This window comes from Gobius niger, assembly GCF_951799975.1.
Source record: "Gobius niger genome assembly, chromosome: 7".
NCBI classification, from domain to species: domain Eukaryota; kingdom Metazoa; phylum Chordata; class Actinopteri; order Gobiiformes; family Gobiidae; genus Gobius; species Gobius niger.
Genome location: NC_136858.1, coordinates 16,080,693 through 16,105,968, shown reverse-complemented (window position 1 = coordinate 16,105,968; position 25,276 = coordinate 16,080,693). Strand labels below are relative to the sequence as shown.

The 25,276-nt window shown below is 41.3% G+C and overlaps 1 protein-coding gene across 1 annotated transcript in view; it reads right to left on the bottom strand.

Annotated features, from left to right (window-relative positions):
• The window catches only part of LOC306965779 (VPS10 domain-containing receptor SorCS3-like), a 96,669-nt gene that overhangs the window by 36,814 nt on the left and 34,579 nt on the right, over positions 1-25,276 (bottom strand). The window contains exons 2-7 of the mRNA XM_079560330.1: positions 24,697-24,764; positions 9,390-9,489; positions 7,929-8,087; positions 7,736-7,809; positions 3,012-3,076; positions 802-920 (exon numbers count right to left, since the gene is read on the bottom strand). Of these exons, the coding sequence (XP_079416456.1) occupies positions 802-920; positions 3,012-3,076; positions 7,736-7,809; positions 7,929-8,087; positions 9,390-9,489; positions 24,697-24,764 (585 nt within the window). The remainder of the gene's footprint in view (positions 1-801; positions 921-3,011; positions 3,077-7,735; positions 7,810-7,928; positions 8,088-9,389; positions 9,490-24,696; positions 24,765-25,276) is intronic.

The window sequence follows — 25,276 nt, the reverse complement described above, 5'->3', positions numbered from 1 at the left end:
GTACAATAATAACATGTAGCTTTTGGCCGATTGTGCAAAGAGTGAGAATCTTTGTTTTGTTCAAATAGGCATCCGCAAAAAGCACAAAAATTGATTTCTTTTTTTTTTTACTGACCCCTAAAGGCAGCAGAATGCACTTAAGCCGAAATCTTTAGCTACTGAACTTAAAGAAATACATCATTACATAAGCTGCGTGAGAAAGAAACAAAAGTCTCCTTCGCCCTGACCTCACAAATAATTCCCCTAAAACCTGATAATTTGTTGTTTAGCCGCTTTGCAGACAAGCCGACAAACAAACAACCCCGCATTGACAAAAACCCAGCCTCCATCGCAAAGACATCCAAAGTTCACCGTCGTATTTACCGAAAGCGCTATTATTGCATTAAAAGAGTGGCCTGAACGCACCAAGGTTGACCAGGAATGAGAAAATGACTGAAGCGTGGGATGAGAATCAATGACAGCGGAGGGCGCTGTAAAATTAAATTTCTAATAATGACCCGGCGTAATGGGAGTCAAAGTCAGTGCGCCAGGTATAAGGACGCCGAGCCTTGTCCATTCACACCCGTTCTCTCTATGTGAGCGCGCCATATCTGTCTGTGCGAGCAACCACATAATCAAAAAACACATTAGGCCCGTGGGGAACAGGTGTGTTGGCCGGAATCATTACGAGGCTCATGATGGGATTGGGTGACGGTAGAAAAAAGGGGAATCAAAAGTTCACAAAGATGGTAGAAGTGTGTGCGTGTGTAGAGGTGGCGACAGTAATGAAGTAAAAACAAAACATCAGATTTCTATGCAAACCTGAGTGAAGACGAATTCATCCTGCACGACCATGGAGTTGGTGTCCACGTGTCCAGGAAACAGATACTGACGGTTGGCCTCGTTGCACCGCTGGGCTCGGCACTTCACATACTGGGCACCTGCACACGGGAAATAGACCGTTATTTAATACCAGTGGTGGTTCTTCACTCGAAAGTGGATGGTAAGGTTTAGATAATTAGGTTTGCAATCAATGTTCCATCAATAAAACTCTTTGAAACTTTATGTTTTTTTTTTTTACTTTTCATGACATGTTAAAAATTAGTTACAAAGCTACTAGTTAAAGGCGCACTATGCAACTTATTTATGTTGAATATAAGTTGCATTTGACCTTTCAGTGACCTAGTGGCTGCTTGGATGGTTAGCTTAGTGCCTTTCCTTTCCATCCCGGTGGCCCCTAAGACGCTCCATGATCAGTTGTTTCTCGGATTTCTGGTGGGTTTTCACTGCTGATTGCACCGTCTCCGTGGTTACGCATATATTTCATTCCGAAGACCTACCAGAAATCCTGAAAAAATGGGAAATTAAATTGATCCTGAAGCATCATAGGCCACCGGGATGGAAAGTAAAGGCACTAAGCCATACTCCCACTAGATCACTTTAAAAAAAAAAAAACTGCATAGTGCAGCTTTAAAAGCCCTACAAAACTCACTCCCACCTTTCCTAACACAATTACAGCAGCCCAATTTTTGGGCATGTTTTAAGGGTCACTTTGTAAGTAGATGCGCAGTACATTTTCCACAAATGTCTCTCAAATGTCAAATGAGTTTACTAAAAGAGGATGAAGCAGATTTCACAGTGGGAAAAAAAAATCAGGCCTTTAATTAACCCCCACCTGAACCAAGCGCATTTTCTCCAGTTTGGCTTCACCCAAATCTGAAAGCTTCTTGAAAAAAATAGTCAAAATAGCAACAAAAACAATGATGGAAATCCAACAAAAAAGTGATCAAAACGTGACAAAAAAAGCGTCAAATAAGCAAAGAAAAAAACGACAAAATTGCAACGCAACAAAACGTAGCTTTCAAATGACGCGTTACACTGACCTATAGTCTGTAAACTCGAGTCGAGAAGCTTTTAGATTTGGGTAAAGCCGAACTAGAGAAAATGTGCTCGGTTAAAGTGGGGGATAAGAGAAATGAAATGGGCCAATTTACTCAACATCATTATTCCTACCAATTAGCTGACGAAAGGGAGGTGGGCGCGGTCTAAATTGTAATAACATGAAATATATTGAGCTCAAATCTTGTTTCATTTTATAAGGTTACTTTACAGTTTGGACTTTTTACCCCACTTATACTTTAGTGTAACTAATAATAAGTGAATGAATTGCATGGACATAGTGTGCTTGCTATTGAAGTGTCGCCCATAGATTTGATCAGCTATACAACAATCATATTTTACATAATTCATAAAAGCCTCTAACATGGTACACGATTTACGTTTATGTCATTACACTGTATGCACACCTTTACCCGTGTGCTTAATATGCGTAACAGAAACATGCCATTTTCAGACAGGATTTACTGTACCTATGGTCTTTATAACAGATTCATGACACCCCACTCCAATATGCGCTGCCATTCTTTTGCATTTCAAGCTGGGCGCCTCCCATCACCAGCCGAAAATTTTTGTAACGCAACATTGTAAAAGTTCAGCCAGAGAATCAGGATGGAGGATTGTCTGGGGCGGATTAATAATAAAAGGAGATTTAACCCGGTAATACACGAGCTTTTGAAGTGGAACTTTTCAATTGAGACCTAGTTCAGATTCGTGAGACAAAAAAAAACGAAATTGTATGCTAATTCCGACGCTGTTATTCTCACTGCATGAGCAAAATGAGTTTTCTTCTTCTTTTTTTTTTTTTTTCGCCTCTCATTCTCAAGCACCGGAAAAGCCCTGTAATTGCTTTGACGGAATGCAGTGCGCTGTTTAGAAGTAGGAGTCGCGGACGGTTCTATGAGACACGGGGGAAAGATTAGGCACCAGAAGACATCCATCACGGCCGCTAAAACTCCGCGCTTTTGTTGAGAGGTGCCTTTTGTGCTTTACTAGACTTAGGGGAGCAATCCGAGCGGGCCATGGGGCAGGTCTCATCTTCCCGGTGACCTCGCTGTAAATGAGGGGCCGGAGGGGTCCCGGACGTCGGAGGGAAGGGAGGGCTGTGTTTGCCAGGAGGAAATGCTTTGACTCACGGTTTTTGGCGATGCGCGTTTCAAGGTGGACAACGTCAGGTTCTCTGTCCAGTCCCATCACGGCCCTGCGACGAGAAGATGATGGGGTGAGGAAGGGTGAAAAAAAAAAGGTGGAACATTTCGGAGTGGTGGGAGGACAGCTCATTTCCGTTTTTGTTGTTTTGTTCTGAGAGGAAAGCAATTCTGTCTTCACTTTTAGAATGTTTGCGCCAAACCAAAAAGACTCATTTGTACATTTACTCAACCCATATAGTTAGTGTCCCCGATCTCATAATTTACCTTTGACCATTTCGCCATAACGAAATTGGATTTTCTTCGACTGCAAGCATCCTATATTGTGCTTTAGACACGGCCATAACAACAGAATTTCTACACAGTGAGATCATTAAAGATGAGACTTGTCTTATCTGTGTTTTTCATAGATCAGGGTCGGGTGTTCTGTAGCAGGAGAGAGAGAGAAAGAAAAACCGTGAGCAGAGAGAGGTTGAGTTTGAAGGCGTTTTAGATGGACAGCTCTCTTATGCTGAAGCCTTAACAGTGTGAAAGCTCAACTCCTCCTGTGGCAATTAGTCTCAATCCGGCGAGGAGAGAGGAGGCAGAACTCGCGGCACATCAGAGGCACCATAAACATCACATGCGCCGCATATGATCCTTCAAGGCAGATATAGAGAAAGAGAAAGAAAATGAAATAAAAGGCCACTGCAATATGGGGCGCCCAGGCTTAAAGGTGCAGGGAAACTGTAAATAGTTTCTCGTTCCCCAAATGCAATGGGCTTAGATATTTATTTTTGTTTATTTATTTGTTCACTTGATGCGGTTCGCAGTTGAAGGGGCTAGATGCAAGTTAGCCATTTTATACTCACTACTGCCACCTCAGGTCATACGTGTAACTGCACCTTTTGTATTAAGCTTGTGCATGTCGGCACTTTGGACCCGAATTAACACCTTTAGAGAACAGGTCTGGGCTCATTCTACACATTAGGACATTGTTGGAACATGTAGAGGGAGGAAAAGATATAATTTTGACATTTTTAAACTCTGTATAGTCCCTTTAAGTTTGAAGCCGACTGATTTTCCCACACTTGTACTCACAAATACACTCTCACCCATCTAGAATGAGGGCATCCAGAGGAAACCGGAGCAGACACAGGGACAAGATGCAAACTCAACACAGAAAGACTCGGGATGGAGCCCTGGACCCTCATGCTGCGAGGCAAGAAGTTAGTTTGTTAATTGATGCTTTTATTTCGTAATTCCCCTTTTTCCAACAAGGTGCTGGTTCAGAGCGAGTTCTGGCGCTGGTTCGGTGCCGTACTGACTTTCCACTGGTTTTCCACCAAAATAAGAGCTAGCATAGTGCTACGTGTGGGTACAATATGTGCTCGGCAGTCACATCGGCTTGGCTCTACTGCAGCTGCCCTTTGATGATATGGCAAACTTTATTCTATCTTTTTTCTATTAAAATATGTATACGTTTACTCTTTGATGCTCACACAAATATCTGCACCAATCTTTTTACCCAGTTTAGAAAACAGTAGAAATAAGGCATTGCTGAATTTGGCTATTAAATTAGGTTTTAAATCACTACAGATAATGAATTTCCTATGAGTTTTGATGTTTCAACTTTTTTGCTTCCCTATTTTGTGATTTACTTTATTTAGTTGTTCTCTCTCGTCATTTTCCAGAGAAACCACTCAAAAAAGCAGTGGGTAACAATGGAAAACAACCAGTAATCATGGACAAAACCCAGTAAATTGATTTTATTTCATCCATTTAACATTCATAATGGGGAAATATGAAACGGTGTAGAGCCAACCTGCTGCTAAATCCCCATCAAACGGACTCCAGAGGAAATTATGCAAATGTGACATAGTTACACAATTATTTCAATAATCAATTAGTGGTTAAGAATACATATTACTCTGTTAAATCATTACAATGTGCTCGTCCTGATCAACATGGCCAGGTGTTTCTATTGTACATGTTGTTAGTGGTAGGGGAAATCGGAGTACCTGGAGAAAACCTACGCCGACACAGGGAGAACATGTAAACTCCACACAGAAAGACCCTGTCCAGGTGGGAATTGAACCCAGGACCTTCTAGCTTTCAAGCACGAGCACTAACCGCATAGAAATGCCTTTAGCTATTGCACGCGGACTCGTCTGACTAAAGCATTTCTCATACACACAAATGCAGTCCCTGTGTAAAAGTATATCGAGAAATGCTTTGTCTAATGGCATTTATATATTGTATGTGTTTTCTTTATCATGAACATATTATATGATGACCTTTAGTGGCTATTGGATGTGCATCCGACCCCACAAAAAGCAGAAACTACGATTCAGCATTTAGCAAAGAGGCCAGTATTAACACGCTAATTCTTGTTCTTGTTTTAGATGGGAGATCTAAATAGGTCTGGACATTCAGCCATCAAACATTAGCAGCGATGTTTGATGGCTGCTAATGGCTCACGACAAAACATTGAACAGGCTAACAGACCAAGTTTCCCGCACTAGCCAGCTGGGCAAAAAGCACTGTCCTCTTGACAGTTAGTTTGCTCCACAGAGCACTGTTTTGGCTTCTCCATATCTCCATTTTACAAAAGTTAGTGTTAACTAACCCTCCACTCTTGTTTGTATGTTTGTTGTTTTCCTGCAGTGACAGCCAGTTACGTTAAGGAAAGGAAAAATATCTTATACAGTTTGGCTACAACTGCAGAGTTATTGTTATTTAGAAATGCCTTGTCCATTTCACGTATGTAAAGCCCGCACTATACATGTCCTCCACGCACTGTCCTTCTCTTATGGCATTTGCGACAACGACGGCTTTGACACGCGCCACAGCAAACGCGCTATGAAATGTCTTCCATCAGTATTCAGCGCACAGTTGGGATGGTTAAATGACAGTGAACACAAAAACAGCGTGTCGTGTTTTGAGGTCTTGTATACAGCGACAGTATTCACGCTACCACGCTGACGTGACAGGGGTATAATAAGCCTCGCCTGGCGTCTCTTTACGGTTCACTGCGACGAAGCCATTTTGTTTTTGACAGAAAGGTCGCCGGATACTTTTGACCGCGTGAGGTCAGGAGGGCTGTGATTATGCAAATAGCATCAATCACTGTTCAGGGCCACCCCGCCCCATTGCCAAGGCATACTATAGCGAGGTTTAGGTAATGAGCCATCTCACACAGTATAGGGATGTATGTACGTTATAGGAGTCTAAACATCATCTTGTCAAATGGATTACAAAATATTGAAATGCTCCTTTTCATTTTCATTAATCCAGGCTCTGGAGGAGAAATATAATGCATGAATCCGCTTTATAATACCTTTATCAGCTAAATCTAAACTCTTTGTATGGAAAAAACACTTTATCAGTGGGAATGATCAATTTCTAATATGAAATGTCCTATTTAAACCAGACTGTATGCGTATTCAGAGGGCACCACAAATCACTAAGGTACCAACCGCAAAGATGAATGTTCTGCCTCATTTGATAGTTTTATTATTCCAGGTTATTAAATGTTAATATGACAGATTAGCGTGACCTTCCCAAGCTTTTTAACCGAGCCGTGGTGATAAAGATTTTAGAACCATTCAACTTTCAAACTATGGGCAACCAAACAGCCTCCTACTAAGCAACGCCCTCCAAATATATTCTTTTTAAATAAGGAAGCACAGGGTCATCGGTGATACACATTTCTATATCGCTTCTTACTCAACGTTCCCATTGAATAGTGCTTTTGTTAGCTGCCAGAACTATAACCATAACAATACTGTACAGTGCCATTCGATCACATTGGCCTCAGTGTGATGCCCCACTAGATGCCCGAAGGAAGACAGAACTATGAGCCTATAGTTTCCATCCAAGATTTTTGAAAATGTTTATAACTGAGCAATTAGCTTTTACCGTAGACCACTAGCAGTGTCGTAGATGAAACTATGCATCTTATTATTCCGCATATACCCTTGTCTTGTTTTGTGAGTCTATGAGCACGGCCACTGCCTTTGTCAAGCTGTCTGGCGCGGGTTTTGTTTCACTGTGACCTGCCCCGAGGCATGAGCCACACTTCCAGTGGTTTTACGGGTGTCAAAAAGAAAAGCTGAAAGTTCTATTTTAAAACACGACTGTTATAGACTTCAGTCAGAGGCTGTCCAAGGACTCCCGTGACATGGAGAGGGTACATTGTGTGGTTTATAGCTTTCTCTATGAAAAGTGCAAGCTAAACACAACGCGGTTTCATCGTCCGTGCCAGATCCAACTGACTAAAAGACAGCTCCGTCCATCAAGTTGTCTGGAAGCTGAACTCTCCCCTTCTCTCCCTCTGTTACTAATGTTTGTTTTTCTTTCACTGACAAACAATCAGGAAGTAAACAACTATCGCAGATGAATCCCAGATTGAAAATGAGCTCGGATACATGAATTAAGGAATTCACAGCCGCATGGTCAGAGTAAATGTACAAATAGTGCTGCTATTCTGACCTCCAAAGGAAAAGAGTGCAGAAAATATTCGAAAAATCCATGCAGTCACTACAGCAAGCATTTACTCTAGTCTGCTCGTAAATTTAGGCCAAATACATATTTCTTTTTCTGTACCTTTGCCTCAAAAGGGAAAGGTGCAGAGAAAGACGGGCTTTGTGAAACATTGTACATGGTCACCGCATAATCAACAAGCCGCGCGTAAAGCAGATATTTGAAGGAAAAAAACAAAAACACCATACCAATAGAACCTTCCCGGCATGACATTCTCATGAACAAACTGCCACTTTCTTCCAAAATCCATTGAACTGTAGAGCTGTGAAAAAACACAAAATCACAGCTTTTCACTTGGACATGGCCATCACTTTTGCAAACCCCCTACTATTATTGGACATGATGGATTCTCTCTTTGCTTTTTTTTTATTTTTTTTTTACCTTACTGTCGTGACTGTACGCGAGGATCCAGTTCTCCTGCAGCGGGTGGAAGAGCAGGCTGAGGATGTTGAAGTTAATGGGGTATTTCTCAAAGCTGGCCCCTTCATCTGAGCTGATGAGCACGGCACTCTCTACCTCTGGGTCGCTCAGCATCATTATCTAAAGTACACAGGGATACGGCGTCAAGACACTGTCATGCGGGAGAATTTTTTACAAGTGTGGTGGTGTGGTTTGACGCTTGTACTAGATCGTCGAGTATAATTTTAAAAAGAGCGTGATATCAGTGTGTGAAAAGAGGATGTCAAAAACGTTTTTATTGATAGAACACACAGTACATATTCGGCATTAAGACGGCGATATTTCACCCATCATACATATTAACCCCCTCCTGGAACCACCACCTTAACGTGATGGAGGGGTTTGAGTGCCTGAATGATCCTAGGAGCTATGTTGTCGGGGGTTTCGTGCCCCTGGTGCCCCCATGGCAAACAGGTCCTATGTGAAGGGTCAGACAAAGAGCGGTTCAGAAGCCCCTTGTGAGAGACCAACTGGCCTGGTTAATCGTAAGGCCGTCCTTCTGTGGACACACCACCTGCAGGAGGAGCCATAAGGGGCTGGTGCCATGTGATTTGGGCAGCTCCAACGGCTGCCCCCACAACCCGGAAACAGACAAGTGGAAGAAGATGAATGGATGGATGGATACATATTAACACAATTCAAATTTGACATGTATGTCTCAAACAGCTGGGACATTGGGAGCAATAAAAGAAAAGAAAGCAAAAACAACCAAACACATAGCCAGATTTCAGCATCACCTACCTCCAGCCAATCTTCGCCCGCAGCTCCAGCGTTCATGGCTCATCAGCTTCCCAGCTGTGCTGCGACCCACCTGCACCCCTTCCTTGTCTCTTCTGCCCGTTGCTTCACCCTGCTACATCCTCTCCCATACCACCAATGTCCATGCTACAGGGGAAGACTTCTATAACTCTAACCTACCCATCCATACTAACTATAATCCGTATATCAATGTCTACTGTCGTGGTCTAAATAATAAATGTCCATAAATCTTTATAATCGCTGCTTTTGTCTCGGAGTCTATCCAGGTTTTAATAGCAGGTGTAAGATACAGGTCTAATGAGATATTAAATTGTGTCACCTTTTTTTTGGTCAGATAGTGTATTTTAATTCAGCTTTCTATAATAACCATACGTACCAGTGTTCTGTTGTTCCATCCCAGTTTGTTTGAGATGATTTTGAAGTTGGCTCCAAAGTAGCGTACGTTGTATGGTTTTAATCAATAGCAATGACAGTAAAGTATCGCCTCGAATGCCTTGTATACGTCCTATGTTTCATAAGATATGGACATAATTTGAATTTATTTATGCTAAATGTTGTTTCATGACACTTTTATGCTTCCTCTTGAGATACTTAAATTTGCACAAGCCCCCCCCTCTTGCTCACCTTCTGTTTGTTGGTGGGACACACGTACAAGTAGCTTAGCACGGTCCGGGAGCCCACTTTATCGTTGAGTTTCACATAGGTGCTTCCATAATCACTGGACCTGCACACAAGCAAGGAACACATTAACCAAGCAGATCAATTTGAAGACCCCAGAGACCCCAAAGAGAAGGATTTCAATAGGGGTGACTTTAACCCATTAACTAAAAATCGATAGCGTGCTACCTGACTGAGTTCCCCAAGCACACCATACGTCTTTGTCATTGATTTCTCCGCACTAATGCTACTATTATATTTTCATTTTAACCATGTTTGTTTTGGGTTTTTTTTTACTCATCAAAAACCAAAAACATACCCAGAGGAGAGTTTTCTTTCATTCACAAATGTTTCAGTAATTCTGTGTTTCATGGCTCTCTCCTATTTGGAAACGATGTCAATGGATTCTTGCTTAATGGCAGAAAACTGTGTCCTGGTGTGACGCATTACAAGTGGCACCTGCATGAAGAGGGTCGAGTAAAAATAAAGAACAAGAACGCACAGAGTTGGAGAATCTGTCAGCGCTGGCTGCCAACAACTAGTGCAACTATTGAGGTCAGGGGGAAGGAAAGGGTGAGGTGCAGAGTTTCAATCTGCTTGTATCAAAAGTTTAATTACATTTGCTGTGGTGAGACGCTGTATCAAAGTATTGCCACATCTGGGCTTGGAGGGTGATATTGACATCTGCACTATGTTGATAAGGCTACAAATCAAAAAATGTGTGGTGTTTGGATGCAAAATATGCTCATGGAAATTATTTTTCATGTAATTACTTACCTTAAAGTGTATTTTGTTGCATATTCCGGTACTTTGTCCAAATAGAGGACTGTATTCTGAATACTTAGAATACCTTCACTTCGATTTGCATTATATGTATGCATAAAAGTGGAGTGGGCTACACTTAATACTGTCTGTTACAAACTTATTCAGCACTTATTAGGAATACGAAAAAGCAAATGCCCACAGCCAAGAATGAGGTAGAGCTATTTTTTTCCCTGGCAGTTTTGATCTTTTCTTTCTTCTCTTTCTAATATGGAACTGAAATGATTGAGTATTGCAATGTACTTAACCTCTTAACCCCCATCTTAACCAAGCACATTTTCTTGGCTTTACCTAAATCCAAAAGTTTCTTGACTGGAGTTTACAGCCTCTAGGCCAGTGTAATCCTTCATTTGAAAGCTAAGACCTAGAGAACTAATCTAATCGCTATTGTTGTCACGTTTATATTGCTTTTTCATCCTTGCTTACGCCGCTATTTTGACTCTTTTGCTCGAGAAGTTTTCAGATTTGGGTAGTAAATGTGCTCGGCTAAGGCTGGGGTTAAGAAGTTAAAGCCCTATATCTGATTTCTTTCATTACAAACAATGAAAGAGGGAGCCACTAAATTAAAACTCATTTGTTTCTTCCCTAACTTATCTGTAGCATCACAACTCTTAACAGGAATAATGCCTTTAAAGAAAGTAACTGTATTCTAAATACCTTCAAATGAAAGAGTAACTTCACCAGAATACAGTTACTCAAACTAAATATTCTAAATATGTCTATTCAGCTACTACCACTGTCTGTCACCCGTGTGAAATTTTTAGGGGTATGTGTCCTGCACCAATGTTGGTCTCAGTCTGGACCCAGTCAGTAGTTGTCAAAGTAAAGCATGATTACAAAGTCAGTACAAGGATAGCAGCATAATAACATTTCAAAACAAGTGTTTAATTACATGGTAGGTTTGTATGTACCAGCAGCACTGATATTACAGTGTCACTTCGTATTGTGCAAATGTTTATCTGCAATCTAAAGTATTACTCGCCCGACAATGTGTCAACAGGCACATTAAACTTGAAAAAGCGCAGCACCAGACATGTCACTTATTAGCAGGTCTTTCGAAACGAAGTGGGATATTTAAGCTACATCGCTCAACACGCTAACAAATATCTAGCTAGCACTCAGTGACATTCTGATATCTCCTGTCCCCTCTACTGACAAGGGTAGATGTGTTTGTCATCCCCATCTTCATTTTCCTCCTGTGCCAGCCTGGGCCAATCATCTCTCTCAGTTCTACCTGACTGCCTCCAAATGTAATTCCCACACATAATTGGATAGATACCCAGAGTCGGCTATCATTGTCTGTGCATTAATCTGAATGATGCCATTTGCTTGTTGACATTGTTTTTCAAAGAGTTGGCCCCTCAACATGATTTGCGTCTTTTCCCTTTTCAGTCTCGAAGCAGTTCTTTTGATTGCGATGTTATTACAATGTGAAGTTTCTTTGGCACGCCAATAGCTAATCATTGTCAAAGCCACAAAAGACGCTTGGACCAGCCAATGGAACCAAACACTTCTGTTGGTAATGCAAAAAACACAACTTCCGAGGTTCAATCATGAGCTGTGTCCTTAGGACAAAGATTAAGGGCCACAAAGTCTCGCACCATCACACTAATGAATCCTTTCTTGTTAAAAGCAAGACTGTTTGAATTCATGCTCATAGCAAATCATTTCCACTATCCCATTGCATAGAAGCTGTTTTTACAGCATTGGTGCTTCGCCAGTTGATTTGGCAGAAGATGGCGCTGTTTCTCACTGCTCTATGTGACATCTTTTTGTACTTTTTTGCTTGTGTTTCTATGATTGCTTCGATACAAATAGACCATGTATTTCCTGAGTAGGGCTGGGAACCATTAAACAATACCAGTCTAGTATTTGAAAAAAAGTTTATGTACTACCGGTATCAAAGAAATGAAAACATCGAAGGCAGGTACCGAAAAAATAAATCTTCTTTCTTTAGATACAAGTTTTGATGATGTTGGCCCGAGGGACAGCATTAAAGGAGGTGACTTGGTTGTTTCAGCTCAAATAAATTCACCCACATTAGTTCACATTTTGTTTATTATTATTTTTTGTCCAATGTTTACCCCATTTAGTTTTGTGTTTACTTTTTTTTTTTCTTATATTGCTCCAATTTTATCTTGTTTTCCCAATTTGTTTCCCTCATTTTTGCTTATTTTTATTACAAATATTTCCCCTATTTCCCCCCATTTGTCAAATTTTCCCAAATTATTCCCCATTTTTCACACATTATTGTTCTATATTGGTTTATGATAAATATTTTAGTATAGATATCAAAAACCAAGTACTGTTAAAGTACCGGTACTAAACATCATTTTGTGGTTAATCTGCCTGTCCCACTCATGTGAACTCGGATTAAGAAGAGAACCCATAGTACACACAAAAGGACAACTCTAGAGAAGGGAAAGACCAGACAAATGCAAAAAATGTATAGCCTAAATGCAATGGGATCAGTAAAATCTACAAAAATAAAGCAAAGTACCAATGCTGTGTACATTATATTTGAATATGTGGCAGCAAAAGAGAAAGAAAAGATAATTAATTTTACGACACGTCTTCAAGTGTGGTTTGGTCCCATTTCCAAATCAAGGCTGACTAAAATGATAGTTAAAGCTAATCAAAGCTAATCACTTTCAAAACGGAAAATGTGCTTGATTGAAGCTGTGGATACTAACAGTCGCCTATCTCTTGTGTCGTTGAAAGTATAGCCCCCAGCAGTACTCCAGAACCATTTATTGTTCGATCAAAAGAATCATTTACCACGAGAAATCTTTTCATAACATTGTAAAAAAAAAAAAAAAAAATCTCGGCTCAGGATCGCGGCACTCCCCCCGAGGTGCACTCTAATTTAGTCATTGTGCCGTTGTTAAGCAGACACCTTGATGATGGAAGACCTCCTGTAGCCTACACAATATGGGATTTCAAAACGTGTCGAGTCGGGTGTAAATCTCGGCGCTGCCTCTGGTGGAACAGATATTAATTTCAAACTGGATGCTTGGTGCGTCGATGGTCCTGCTATCCCACCTGTATTTCAAATTGAAATGAGTTCTCTGCAGGCTATGGAGGAGGTGTCGGGGAGGCGGCCATATCGCAGTCTTGGGATTGGGCCCCCACGGTATAATCCGTAATGAATTCCAGGCTTATTTATGGCCCGACAGGCCACCGTAACTCAGGGCTCAATGCATACACAATGGAATTACTACGGGCCTACAGGAGAGAACGTGTCAATTGGCCTTGTAACGAAAAGGTTATGGGTTAGAATCAGGGGTGGGAGAAGTGCTCAAATTGAGTACTTAGTCTACAACTGCTCAGACTAAAGAGCTGAAATACAGTAAGTTGTAAGAATTGATAAAACCATTTTGGCAATACTGTAAAACCTGAGGTTTCATTACTATCAAAGCGACGTATTATCAATCGGTAAAATCCTGTGTCTGTACTCCATTTTGCTTGATAGAGATTAATCCTGATATTAAAACTGCCCTCAGCTACTCCATTTTGCTAGACCGGAATGGTTGCATTCCCACATTGCATCTCTAAATGCACTACCTTCAAAACAGCTTCAAGTTTGTCTCGCAGAAGCAGACAAGCGCAGCACCTCCCTCGCCTCACAGCACACCCTCAACACACGCCTCACCATGTAAACACAAACACGTGCAGCAAGAGGCAAAGGTTTGAAGCATTGACAGTAACAGTCTGTGGTTTGGTTTGTAGCAGCAGACGCAGCAACAGTCAGAGTTTAGCATTATGACAGAAGTTTACAAGAGACACATCCAACCTACTCTGATGCAGCTGTAATCCTCATGAAATGTCCATGTTGTTTATCCAATATCTACAGGCAGCCGTCAGGTCTTTTTATTTTATTTTATTTTTTCATAAAGTACACACAGAGAAGTGTATGAGTCATTCGAGGGAATTAAAATCTCTGCAGTGTAAAATTAGTTCTAAATGGGTTCACACAAAAATGACAAAAATAAATTCCAGGAGTATACCTGAGGGTAGCTTTAACGTCTTAACCCCCACTGAGCACAGTTCCCAAGCTTATTGGGGGGAAAAAAGCGTCAATAACGCAACAAAACGTAACAAAGAAGCAAAAACGAGCAACAAAAACGTGCCTGAAAATCAACAATAATACATAGAAATAATATATAAAGAAAATACAGCATCACAAATGCGCCGTTAGGATGAGTTTTGTAGGCCTTATATAATCGATTAAGGTGGGGGGTAAGTAATACAGCAGTTGTAAACATACTACATTTACAGAAACGTGTTCATTGCTCTTTTGCTCTTCCCAATATGGTTTTCGTATTGCAGTTTACTTTCCAAAGGCATTTCGGCAGTCACCCAAATGTCAATGTCAATCCAAATCTCCTATAATTTAGAAAGTTGGAGACAGGAGTCACCGGGCTTATGTGCACAGCTACAGGTGACGACCGATCACAGTCACGTCTCCGTATATCTCTGTCCGTCTGTCTGCGTTGCCAGATCAGACGGATGACAAGCAAAAATGCCTTTGGAGAGTACACATCAGCGTTAAAACATGTTCAGTGCATGTCTGACTGAGATGGTGTCACATGACCGTGTTACCCAGATGTTAAAAATGATCTGCACAAGGCCACGTGACACCAACAGGATACAGCTCTGAGGATGTCCAGCGGGCTCAATTTCTGACATTGTGATGTTAAATCCACCTGGATGATTGAGGATTCCTTTTCTGATTTGTTTTTGTTTCTCTCAGGATGCATAGAAATAATTCCATAGCCCGAGCCTTAACACAGAAAAAAGACTGTAAATCCACATGCTTTATCATTGTCATCTTGTCATTCCTCTAGTTTAGTTCACCCCATGTCTGTGCTGTGCAACCCAATTATTAATACAGTGATAGTGCCACAACCACTGCAGTCAGTACAACTACTACCACTACTGCTCCTGGAAGTAGCAAAAAATAATAATAACACATTTCTTGCACAAAGTGAACATTTAAACGTGCAAAAAACTAAAAGTGACACCATTAGAGTGATTCCACAACTGTAATGTACTTCTTTCTAGGCCAAAATGCAAATAAATAATTAAGTCAAACGCCCTCAGTTACAGCATGTGGTGGAAGTTTCTGATGGACAGAAAATAGGTTGTGCATCTGAAGGCTCCTCTCACTCTTTAGTTGTTATATTCATGACGCTGCAAGAGGCGCAGACAGAGAGAGATGCTTCGTTGTGAGCTACTTCACAGCGCTTTATTAAAACATACTTCATATTGGCTTCCAGTTTAAGTAGATTGTTCGCATCCCGATGGAGGGGAGCGCCATAAATCACACTTCCAGTACTGAGCGTTCTCGCTGCATACATTATCCTAATGTTTTTAGGCCCTGCGCTTTTGCATTTTTATAAAATTTTGGCACCGACGTAACGTGGACTGAAGATGACAAATCTATGAGACAAAAGCAAGTCTTTCTGGTTTTCTAAAAGGCTTCGGAGTTATTTGAAAGAAAGTGTTTGATATTGCTTGGACAGATTAAAAATAAGAATGTGATAATGTGCTCTTTTTATTAGATGAGACACTATTTTTGGGGGATTATTGTGCTATTTCCGAGATGGTTAATATACAGACAGCATTGCATCATACATACTGGGTGCTAAGGTTTGCAACATGGTTAGCATTCTCGATTAATGATGTATTTAAGGGCTGTTGAACCACTTCACACCTGCCCATGTCTCTACATCTTTAATGTAGTAAAAGAAAGCACATAATTAATTCAGTATTTGTTAAATTATTTTCCCCCCTCTGACCAATGTCGAGAAAGAAGAAAGAAAGAAGTTATATTTTTCATTTATTATAGTTAATTTTGTATCCTAACTAAGTGCCTAATGTCATTACTGTGTATAATCATTAGGGCTGGGACGATCCTTCTTTCGTCACAATCCAATACATATCACGATACTCTGATCCAATAAGTATTGCGATACCGTAAGTAACTATAACAAGTGATATGTTTACCTTAAAATGTGTAAAAAGTCATGTGTCCAGAGTTTATAAACCAAATGCCATTTGACATTAACTGAAGTGTTTAGATTGAAAAGTGCATTAACACAAAACGTAACAAAGAGCTGTGTAACTGTAACTGGAAAACAAAGGAGTGTGTGATAAAAAATCCTCCAAACACAAGTATTGACAGTATTGCGATACTTGATAAAGTAAGATGCTTGTATTGCGATCTAGACTGGTCTTGGCCATCTGTAAACTCCGGTCAATAATCATTTCCCTACATGTACGTCTGAGTTTGATCTCAGTGGCTGCGTTACATCGGTTGACTTTCTATGACTTTCTACATACCATTGAGCGAGCGGGGGAGGCGGGTGTTGCAGGTGACGTCAAGCCTTTGCGCTGATTTTCTGGTTGTAGTTTGGCAATGGCGGCGGATAGAAATGGAAGCTCTTCAATCCGTCCTGGCTTGGCTAAAATTGAAGCCTTGGAATGTGCAAGGAATGCCCCCAAGAGTTATGACGGCTCGCTTCACTCACTTGGGCGCGTTACATACTGTACGTCACGACCAAACTCTAGTGAAAATCAGATTCAATCGTTTCAAATGAGTTCACCCTCCCACCTGATAACGGAGCTCAATTGTGAAGCTCCAGACCCTTGTACGAAATGTACGAGGGTCTGGTAAAACCAAATCCGATCCAATATTTTGTCCCAGCCCTAATAATCATTGTAGTTTTATACATTTGATCACGAAAAGGGCTAGTTCTGATTAGTCCCAAGAACGCACATGATTATGACAGTGATCGACATATGGTAGTGCCGCAGGTCCCGCCTCCAGCACATACACACACACACACACACTTGGCTCTGGGACTGAGCCCCAGACCCTATCACAGAGCAGCACACCAGGCTGAAGACTCTTCATTGGTTACTTTCACTTAAGTTGCACGATCTCTGTAAACACTGGCTGGGAAACTAACACCGGTGGATTACTCAGGTATTCTTTGTTTTTTGAACGACTCCTCGCTACGGGACTTTTCGCTGGCAACACATAAAGTGGTGAAGCTGCTGTGTGTTTATGGAGTTTCAAACAGACGTTAGGCGGACGCGATGCTCCTCAATGCTACATGTGAGTCCATGTTTACACCACGGTTCACATCTGTCCGGGTTCAGTGCTGTTGCTAACTTCAGCAGGGCATAAACAACTCCTTTATGCTCTCATGCCATTGTCTGAGGGTAAATGTACTGTTTGGTACTCTGCTGTTTAAATGATGTTATGTAACTGTTTGACTGCCGTCTATAGAGTAAACCTTTACCTTGTTGTTGTAGGGCTGATGTTCTGGGAATAATGTTTGTAATGCTTGTTCTGTGGGTATTTGCTGATATGTGGTTTCTTTTTAGTCTCACAAGTGGTGGTAAATGCGTTTAGTAGATCTGAAAAACGCGAACACCTTGTGCAGCCCCACCTAGAGTTTACCAGCCGCCACTGGATGTTTGTGTTGAATTGTTCCCCCCTACTGAAGTTTTAAAAAATATTACGTGGTGGTTCATTTCTTTTGCTAAAAACAGAATTTTTCCAATGTGAAAAGAGCTTTTACAGACGCACTGACATTTGCTTGTTGTGCATGTAGTAGGTTAGCCGTGGAAAGCTCGGAGACACGGGGCCTTGGAGGAACGCACTCGGGTCGAGCTTCTTCTTCTTTTCAACAGAAAAAGCAACAGCTAACCAAAAGTTGCCATGACTTTATTTGACCTGACAGTGGAGATGAAACAGAAAATGCGCGAGATTTCATTTATGCAGTTGCTAGTGGGGGCCATTCGGAAGCGGCCCGCAATAAAGAGCAATCGGTGCGGCACCAGCAAGGGCACGCGGTTTGGACTGTGCAGGTGATTTGTGGGTGTTTCAATGGGTTCTGCATGTTTTATGTCATTTTTAACGCAGTTTCCACCTTTTATATCTGCTGTAGTAACTCAGACAGTGGAGGTTTCTTTGCCCATGAGGAAGGCAGTTTGACACCCGCTCCTGACACTGCCAATGTAGCCCTAGGGTTAAACAGTTCATGTTGTTTATGTATGAACATGTGAGGGTGATTGTGTGATTGGTGGAAGATATAGGGATGCAGACATTTTGACAAGGAGGCGGATTGTGCAAGTTCACTAAACCTGCATGAATGAAACAAAAAACGCTCCACGTGTGTTCAGATGTTTTGCAATGAAGTGGGCCCTTTAAAGGCACTATACATCCTTTAATTTCTAGTATTTGAACACAGTCGCTTGGTGTTGGCCATTTAATAAAAAATAAAAATAAAAAGCTAACAGGGCTGTAAAAATCACCAGCCAAATACAAGCTAATTTGTCTCTGCATTACAGTCAGAAAATGCATCGTCTCAGTCATGAGATCACAGATGAAGATAGCCATCCACTGGCCCGCCACTTTGAGCTCCTTTCATCTTGGCAGAGATACAGACATCCTTGTACCAAGAGAAATGTGTACAGGAATTCCTTTGTACCCTGTGCCATCCAGCAGCTGGGTAAGTTATAACCCCTAATGTTGCTCGGTCTGTTCCATTTCCTTTTCTTTAGATGGGGTGAATCTGCTGCTGTTGTATCTGCAATGAACTGATTATAAAATGTACAAATGTACTTGAATGAATGAATAAATGAATGAATGTGCGAGCAAACCAAATGGCAAATGTCTGCCATTAATGTGTATGGCAATAAAGGGCTCTGTGCATAATTATAAAATAAAAACGGTATCTCTGGAATGGCTCATATATGGTCATGTTTGAAGCAGTTGAGGGGGAAAACAAAGAGGAGAAAAATCTAAACTTTCTGTAATTACTCAGAAACTACTTTATAGGGGCTAGATGCAAGTGGCCATTTTATACTCACTACTGCCACCTCAGGTCAAACGTGTAACTGCAACTTCTATATTAAGCTCGTGCAAGACGGAGCTTGGGACCCGAAGTAACAACTTTTTGAGTGACAGTGCAGGATTTTAGAGGCAGTTGTGGTGAACAGGTCTGGGCTCATTCTACACATTAGGACATGGCTGTAGGGGGAGGAAAATACATAATTTTAACATTTTGTAACTCTGTATAATCCATTTAAAGGGACTAAATCCAAGTTGTCATGTTTTACTCACTACTGCCACCCCAGGTCTTACATGTAACTGCAGTTTCTATATTAAGCTTGTGCATGACGGAGCTTCGGACCCAAATTAAAGGTCCTATATCATGCAAAATCGACTTTTTAGAGCTGTTGTTATGCTATTTCCTTATCAAAAACACCCCCAGAGTGGTTTGTGGCTTCATTCACGCAGCTCTCAGTAATCCTCCTGAATCCTGCTCTCTGAGCAGCTGCGCCTCCCTCTCCTGGTGAACGACTGACCTGTTCAGTTGTGTCGTCACAGCGGAACGGAAGTGCTCGACGTCTGTAATGTAATGTCTTAATTCTATGCTTACGGCCTGATTTTAATTTGTAAACCAGCCTTTTCCTTATTTCTGTCGTAAGAGAGATGCAAAGAGGGAAAAAAAAGGAAAAAAATAAAATAAAGGATGTGCCCGAGGTGCTTCCAGGTCAGCAGTGGCCAAAACAAACACATCCCCTGACCGTCTGAACAGATCAGTCATGTTTGCGCTGCAGCTGTGAAGATGGAGCTCGTTGCAACTTATTCTGGACACACCTGTTCTTTATTCTTACCTAACGATAATGTCACGGAGAAAAAGAAGCGTGTTTGGCTACGAGGACGGGAGTTTATTCAACCTTTTTCAAGAAGAGGCCACTTGAAGTTGTTTTTTTCTCCGGGATTCGGCGACTATCACCAAAATATTGTTTTTCTGTGACTGTCACTGATGGATGTTTGGTGAACCTTCGCCTGAATCAAAGTGGATTAACTTTTATAACCAACGCAAGTCCCATAATGTAAACAGCGATGGACCAGAGCGGTGAGTCAGTCTAAACGCGGGTCCTTATAACTGCATTGTGAAGTATCTTCACTTATTGCTGTTTATTTATATTGCGGTAAAGTTGCATGTGCGGAGAGAGGGGGCGGAGTTAACTAAATCGAAGCGTTGTGTCTTCCGGGTTTGAAAAATACCTCCAGAAAACACTTATATTTATCACAAAAATGAGTGCTCAATAGCGGTAGAGGTACAATCATTCATATAAATGCCTACACTTAACTTTGGAATGGCTAAAATAGCATGATATAGGTCCTTTAACAACTTTTTCAGTGACAGTGCAGGAGTTTATCGGTAGTTGTGTCAAATAGGTCTGGGCTCATTCTACACATTACAGTAGGACATTACTGGAACATGTAGGGGGGGGAAAACACTTAATTTTAACTTTGTATAGTCCCTTTAACAAATGCTGAATTATGAATATAGTTTTCTACCCAATAAATAAATAACGACATTGAGAGGAGTAGTAGTTCAACAGCCAATAATTACAAAAATAACATAGAATGCTCCATGATACTTCATGTAAGCATCATGCTACATGCTTATGCTAGCTACGACTTATTTTGCTTCTACTGGACAATATGTTGTGAAAAAAAAACATCCATATGGGCCCGATTGAGACTTGAATTTATTTGTGCGTGCTAAATAAGTGTATATTCCACCAGAAAAGGTTAAAAGAGTGAAAAATGTTGTTTCCCAAAACATGCTTCCTCAGCGAGGCCACGCCCCTTTGTATGACGCGTTGCCGTCTGTATCTACAGTATAGTTCTTGTTTAGTGTTGTAGTTTGCACTCTGAAAGTTGTAAACTGTGCCTATGATAATAATTGAATAATTTTCAGTCCCCCACCACATTAAACATGGCTCTTTTAAATGTCCGCTCTCTGCTGAACAAGTCTTTTATTGTGAATGATTTGATTTTAGACAAGAAGCTTGATTGTTTGTTTTTAACTGAGACCTGGCTGGGTGCAGATGCGAACACTGTTCTCACGGAGGCCTCTCCACCTAATTTTAGCAGTGCATTTTCAGTTAGACATGGTAAAAGGGGAGGTGGCACTGCATCAATAACTTCTAATACTCTTGCCACCAAACCTGTTTTATTTGAGCATTTTAACACTTTTGAATACCATGCTGTCGTTTTTAGTAATCCTCCAATTTTAGCCGTCACTATTTATAGACCACCAAAGAAATGCACAGCTTTTAACACTGAATTTGCAGAGTTTTTATCTATTATTCATAACTCATACGAGATGATTATTTTAACTGGTGATTTTAATCTACACATAGATAATCTTTTAGATCCGGTGGCAACCGAGTTTTTAAATGTTCTTAACTATATGGATTTTACCCAACACGTCACGCAGCCAACTCACGACAGAGGACACAGTCTGGACCTGGTCATCACGTATGGCCTGTCCACGGCTGTGTCCTCTGTCGTCCACTTGGCTGTCTCTGACCACTACTGTGTGTTTTTTAATGTCACCGGTTTTATTCAACGGGAGACCTCGGTGAGAACTGTCAGGAAACGTTATCTTACCCCTGAAGTGGCTGCAAATTTTATTGATGTTTTAGAGAAATGTCCTCCTCTTGTTTTACCTGCTCCCCCTGATTTTATTGTTGAAAATTTTAACAGCAAATTACAGTTCGCCCTGGACACAGTTGCTCCACTTAAAACAAAAAACATTAACATAAAACACATTCCTCCATGGAGAAATGAAGATCTTAAAAAACTTAAACGTAAATGCAGGGTGGCGGAGAGGAGATGGAGGAAGGACAAAATAACTATACATTTTCAAATATTCTCTGAGCATCAAAAAATATACAACAACGCAATAAGAAACGCACGCAATAACTACTTTTCAAACCTAATCAGCATCCATAAAAATAACCCCAAAATTTTATTTTCCACCATCAACCATTTATTCAACCCGGAATTTAACAAAACCCATTTTAAAGTGTCTGACTCCCTTTGCGACGCATTTGCAGACCACTTCGTGGGGAAGGTGGACACTATCAGATGTAATATTTTATCCTCCCAAAATAACACGGTTTTAAATGCATCTGGGTGTCTGCCTTCAGAGGAAACACTGGACAGTTTTGTCCTGGTTAATGCTGAGATGCTTGATAAAGTTTTCTCCTCAGTGAGGCCCACCACATGTCTTTTAGACCCGGTCCCAACGCCGTTTTTTAAAACATTTTATGGATCTTTTAGAGACGAGCTTTTAAACATGATGAATTGCTCTCTTCAGACAGGGGTCTTCCCTGCTGCATTTAAAGGGGCGGTGGTGAGGCCCCTGCTGAAGAAGAGCAATTTGGATTTTAATGACCTGAACAATTTCAGGCCGGTATCCAACTTACCATTTTTAAGCAAAATTTTAGAAAAACTTGTTTTTTATCAACTTAGTGATTTTATTACCGCACAAAATGTCCTTGAAAAATTTCAGTCTGGCTTTAGGGTAAACCACAGCACCGAGACGGCCCTTTTAAAGATTTTAAACGATTTTAGATTAAATTATGATTCTAAAAAGTTGACCGTGCTGGTTCTTCTGGATTTGAGCGCTGCTTTTGATACAGTCGACCACACTGTCCTTTTAACTCGTTTAAAACACATGGGCCTCTCTGGTGCTGTACACAAATGGTTTACTTCCTACCTCACAGACAGGACGTTCATGGTAAGTGTGGATACCTGCTCCTCTAAAGTCCATAAAATCACATGTGGTGTGCCCCAGGGTTCGATTTTAGGCCCAGTGCTTTTTAACCTGTATATGCTCCCTCTTGGTGATGTCATCAGGAGACATGGAGTCAACTTTCACAGTTATGCTGATGATACACAGTTATACATCTCCATGTCTCCTGATGACACCAGGCCAATGGATGCACTTTTTAACTGCATTTTAGATATCAAATCCTGGATGGCAGAAAACTTTCTCCAGCTTAACCAGGACAAGACTGAAGTTTTAGTCATCGGTCCTGAGGCCCAGAGAGAGAAACTTTTACCCAAACTGCAGTCATTGTCTTTTAATCCTTCCTCACAGGTGAAGAACCTGGGCGTGATCTTTGACTCTGAGCTGACTTTTATTCCACACATTAAGAATATCACAAAGATAGGTTTTTACCATCTAAAGAACATAGCCAGAGTCCGCCCCATTCTCTCTCGGGCCAACACGGAGACGCTAATGCATGCTTTTATCACCAGTCGTATCGACTACTGTAATGCCCTGCTTTCTGGTCTTCCCAAAAAGAGTATCTCAGGTTTGCAACTTTTGCAAAACTCAGCAGCTCGTGTCCTGACGAGGACCAGGAGGCGGGACCACATTACACCGGTTTTAGAATCGCTGCATTGGCTCCCCGTGTGTTTCAGGATCGATTTTAAAGTTATTTTAATGGTTTTTAAATGTCTTAATGGTCTTGGTCCTTCTTATCTCTCAGAACTGCTTTTACCTTATGAACCTTCACGGCCCCTTCGCTCCTCTGGCAGAGGTCTCCTTGTTATTCCTAAAGTCAACAAAAAGACTTATGGCGAGGCGTCTTTCCAGTATTACGGCCCTCGCCTCTGGAATGACCTGCCGGAGGAGCTCAGGGCTGCAGAGAACGTTCATGTTTTTAAGAGCAGGCTCAAGACCCACCTTTTTAGCTTAGCTTTTAGCTGATTTCTACTTACTTATTTATTCAGTTATTTTTATTATTATTTATGTTTATAATTATCTTATTATACTAGTTTTTAGTTAGTTTTATATATATGTTTATTTTATTTTATTTATTATTATTATTATTTTTATTTATTTTATGTATATATTTGTATATTGCATTTTTGCATTTTTAGAATTTCCAGTGTTTCCTCTGAGGGAGCCCTCTGCCCCGGGAGCGGTGGTCGGCTGTGGCTGTGTGGGCACTGTCCTCTGGGTGCCCGGATGGAGGTGTGGTGCTTCTGCTGCACCTCCGCTGGGTGTCCGGTGGTGGTGCCCTGTGGCTGTAGCTGATGTACCGCTCCTGGTGCAGACGGCTCCTCTGATGGCATTTCCTTACCTGGTTCATCTGTACCCAGACCCAGCATTACGTCCATTATTTCATCGTGTATGTGTGTGTGTGTGGCTGCGTGTGTGTGTGTGGCTGTGTGTGTGCGTGTGGCTGTGTGTGTGTGCCTGCGTGTGTGTATGGGGGGAGGGGCTATGGGGAGGGGGTGGGGTGAGCAGTGTTGTTGTCTGTTTGGAAGAGTGGGTGGTTGGGTGGGCGGGAACTGCTTTTAATCTGTAAAGCACTTTGTGTTACAACTTTGTATGAAAAGCGCTTTATAAATAAAGTTTTGATTGATTGATTGATTGATATGAAGTCATCGTTGAAATGTTTTTGGAAAGTTAGGAAGGCGATTGGATCACGACTATTTGAATTTGAACTTTCATCTTTCAAGGTATCTGGCAAAGGACCTTTGATGGCGCGTCTGATTTTTATCTCTCTTTGATTGTCTTAAAAGTAATTGTAGTATGAAACATCTACTCACCTCCATAGAGAGCTCTCAGTGACTGCCCCCAGGTTGAAGTCGTACAGCTTGGTCAGGATGAGGATCACCTGTGGAGGAGCGAGAACAGACACCTTTAATTAATGAACCAGCACTGCTCGCTTACAGCACATCACGTGTCCGCTTCTTGTGCTCGCAGAATCAAACAGCGTGCCGCTCTCCACTAATAAACGCGAGCCTCAACAACATCCTCATGACAAGTGCTGCTCATGTTGTCAGGAGGCGTCGGTGGGGCTGTCAGGTGTGCTGTGTGTGTACCGCATGAGGAATGATAGCTACATGACAGCCAAAGCTCCACATAATTGTTCACTGAGCAATAAAAGAAAATGTAGATTCCGCACTTCTCTGTTCTGTCAGGCTGCTTTCTTCTCGTCGATTGTGCTTTTAGGAATCCAGTAATGCACAGACAAAAATAGGAAATCATAAATGGAGATCTGGAGGATGCTGTGATGTGTCTGAAAGAGTGGTGACTAATGTTCTTTGAAAAATGCATTGGATTCACCATTAATCTAGGAGACCAAGGTTTTAAAGGCTAACACTAGGCACAAGACTGGTACTTTGA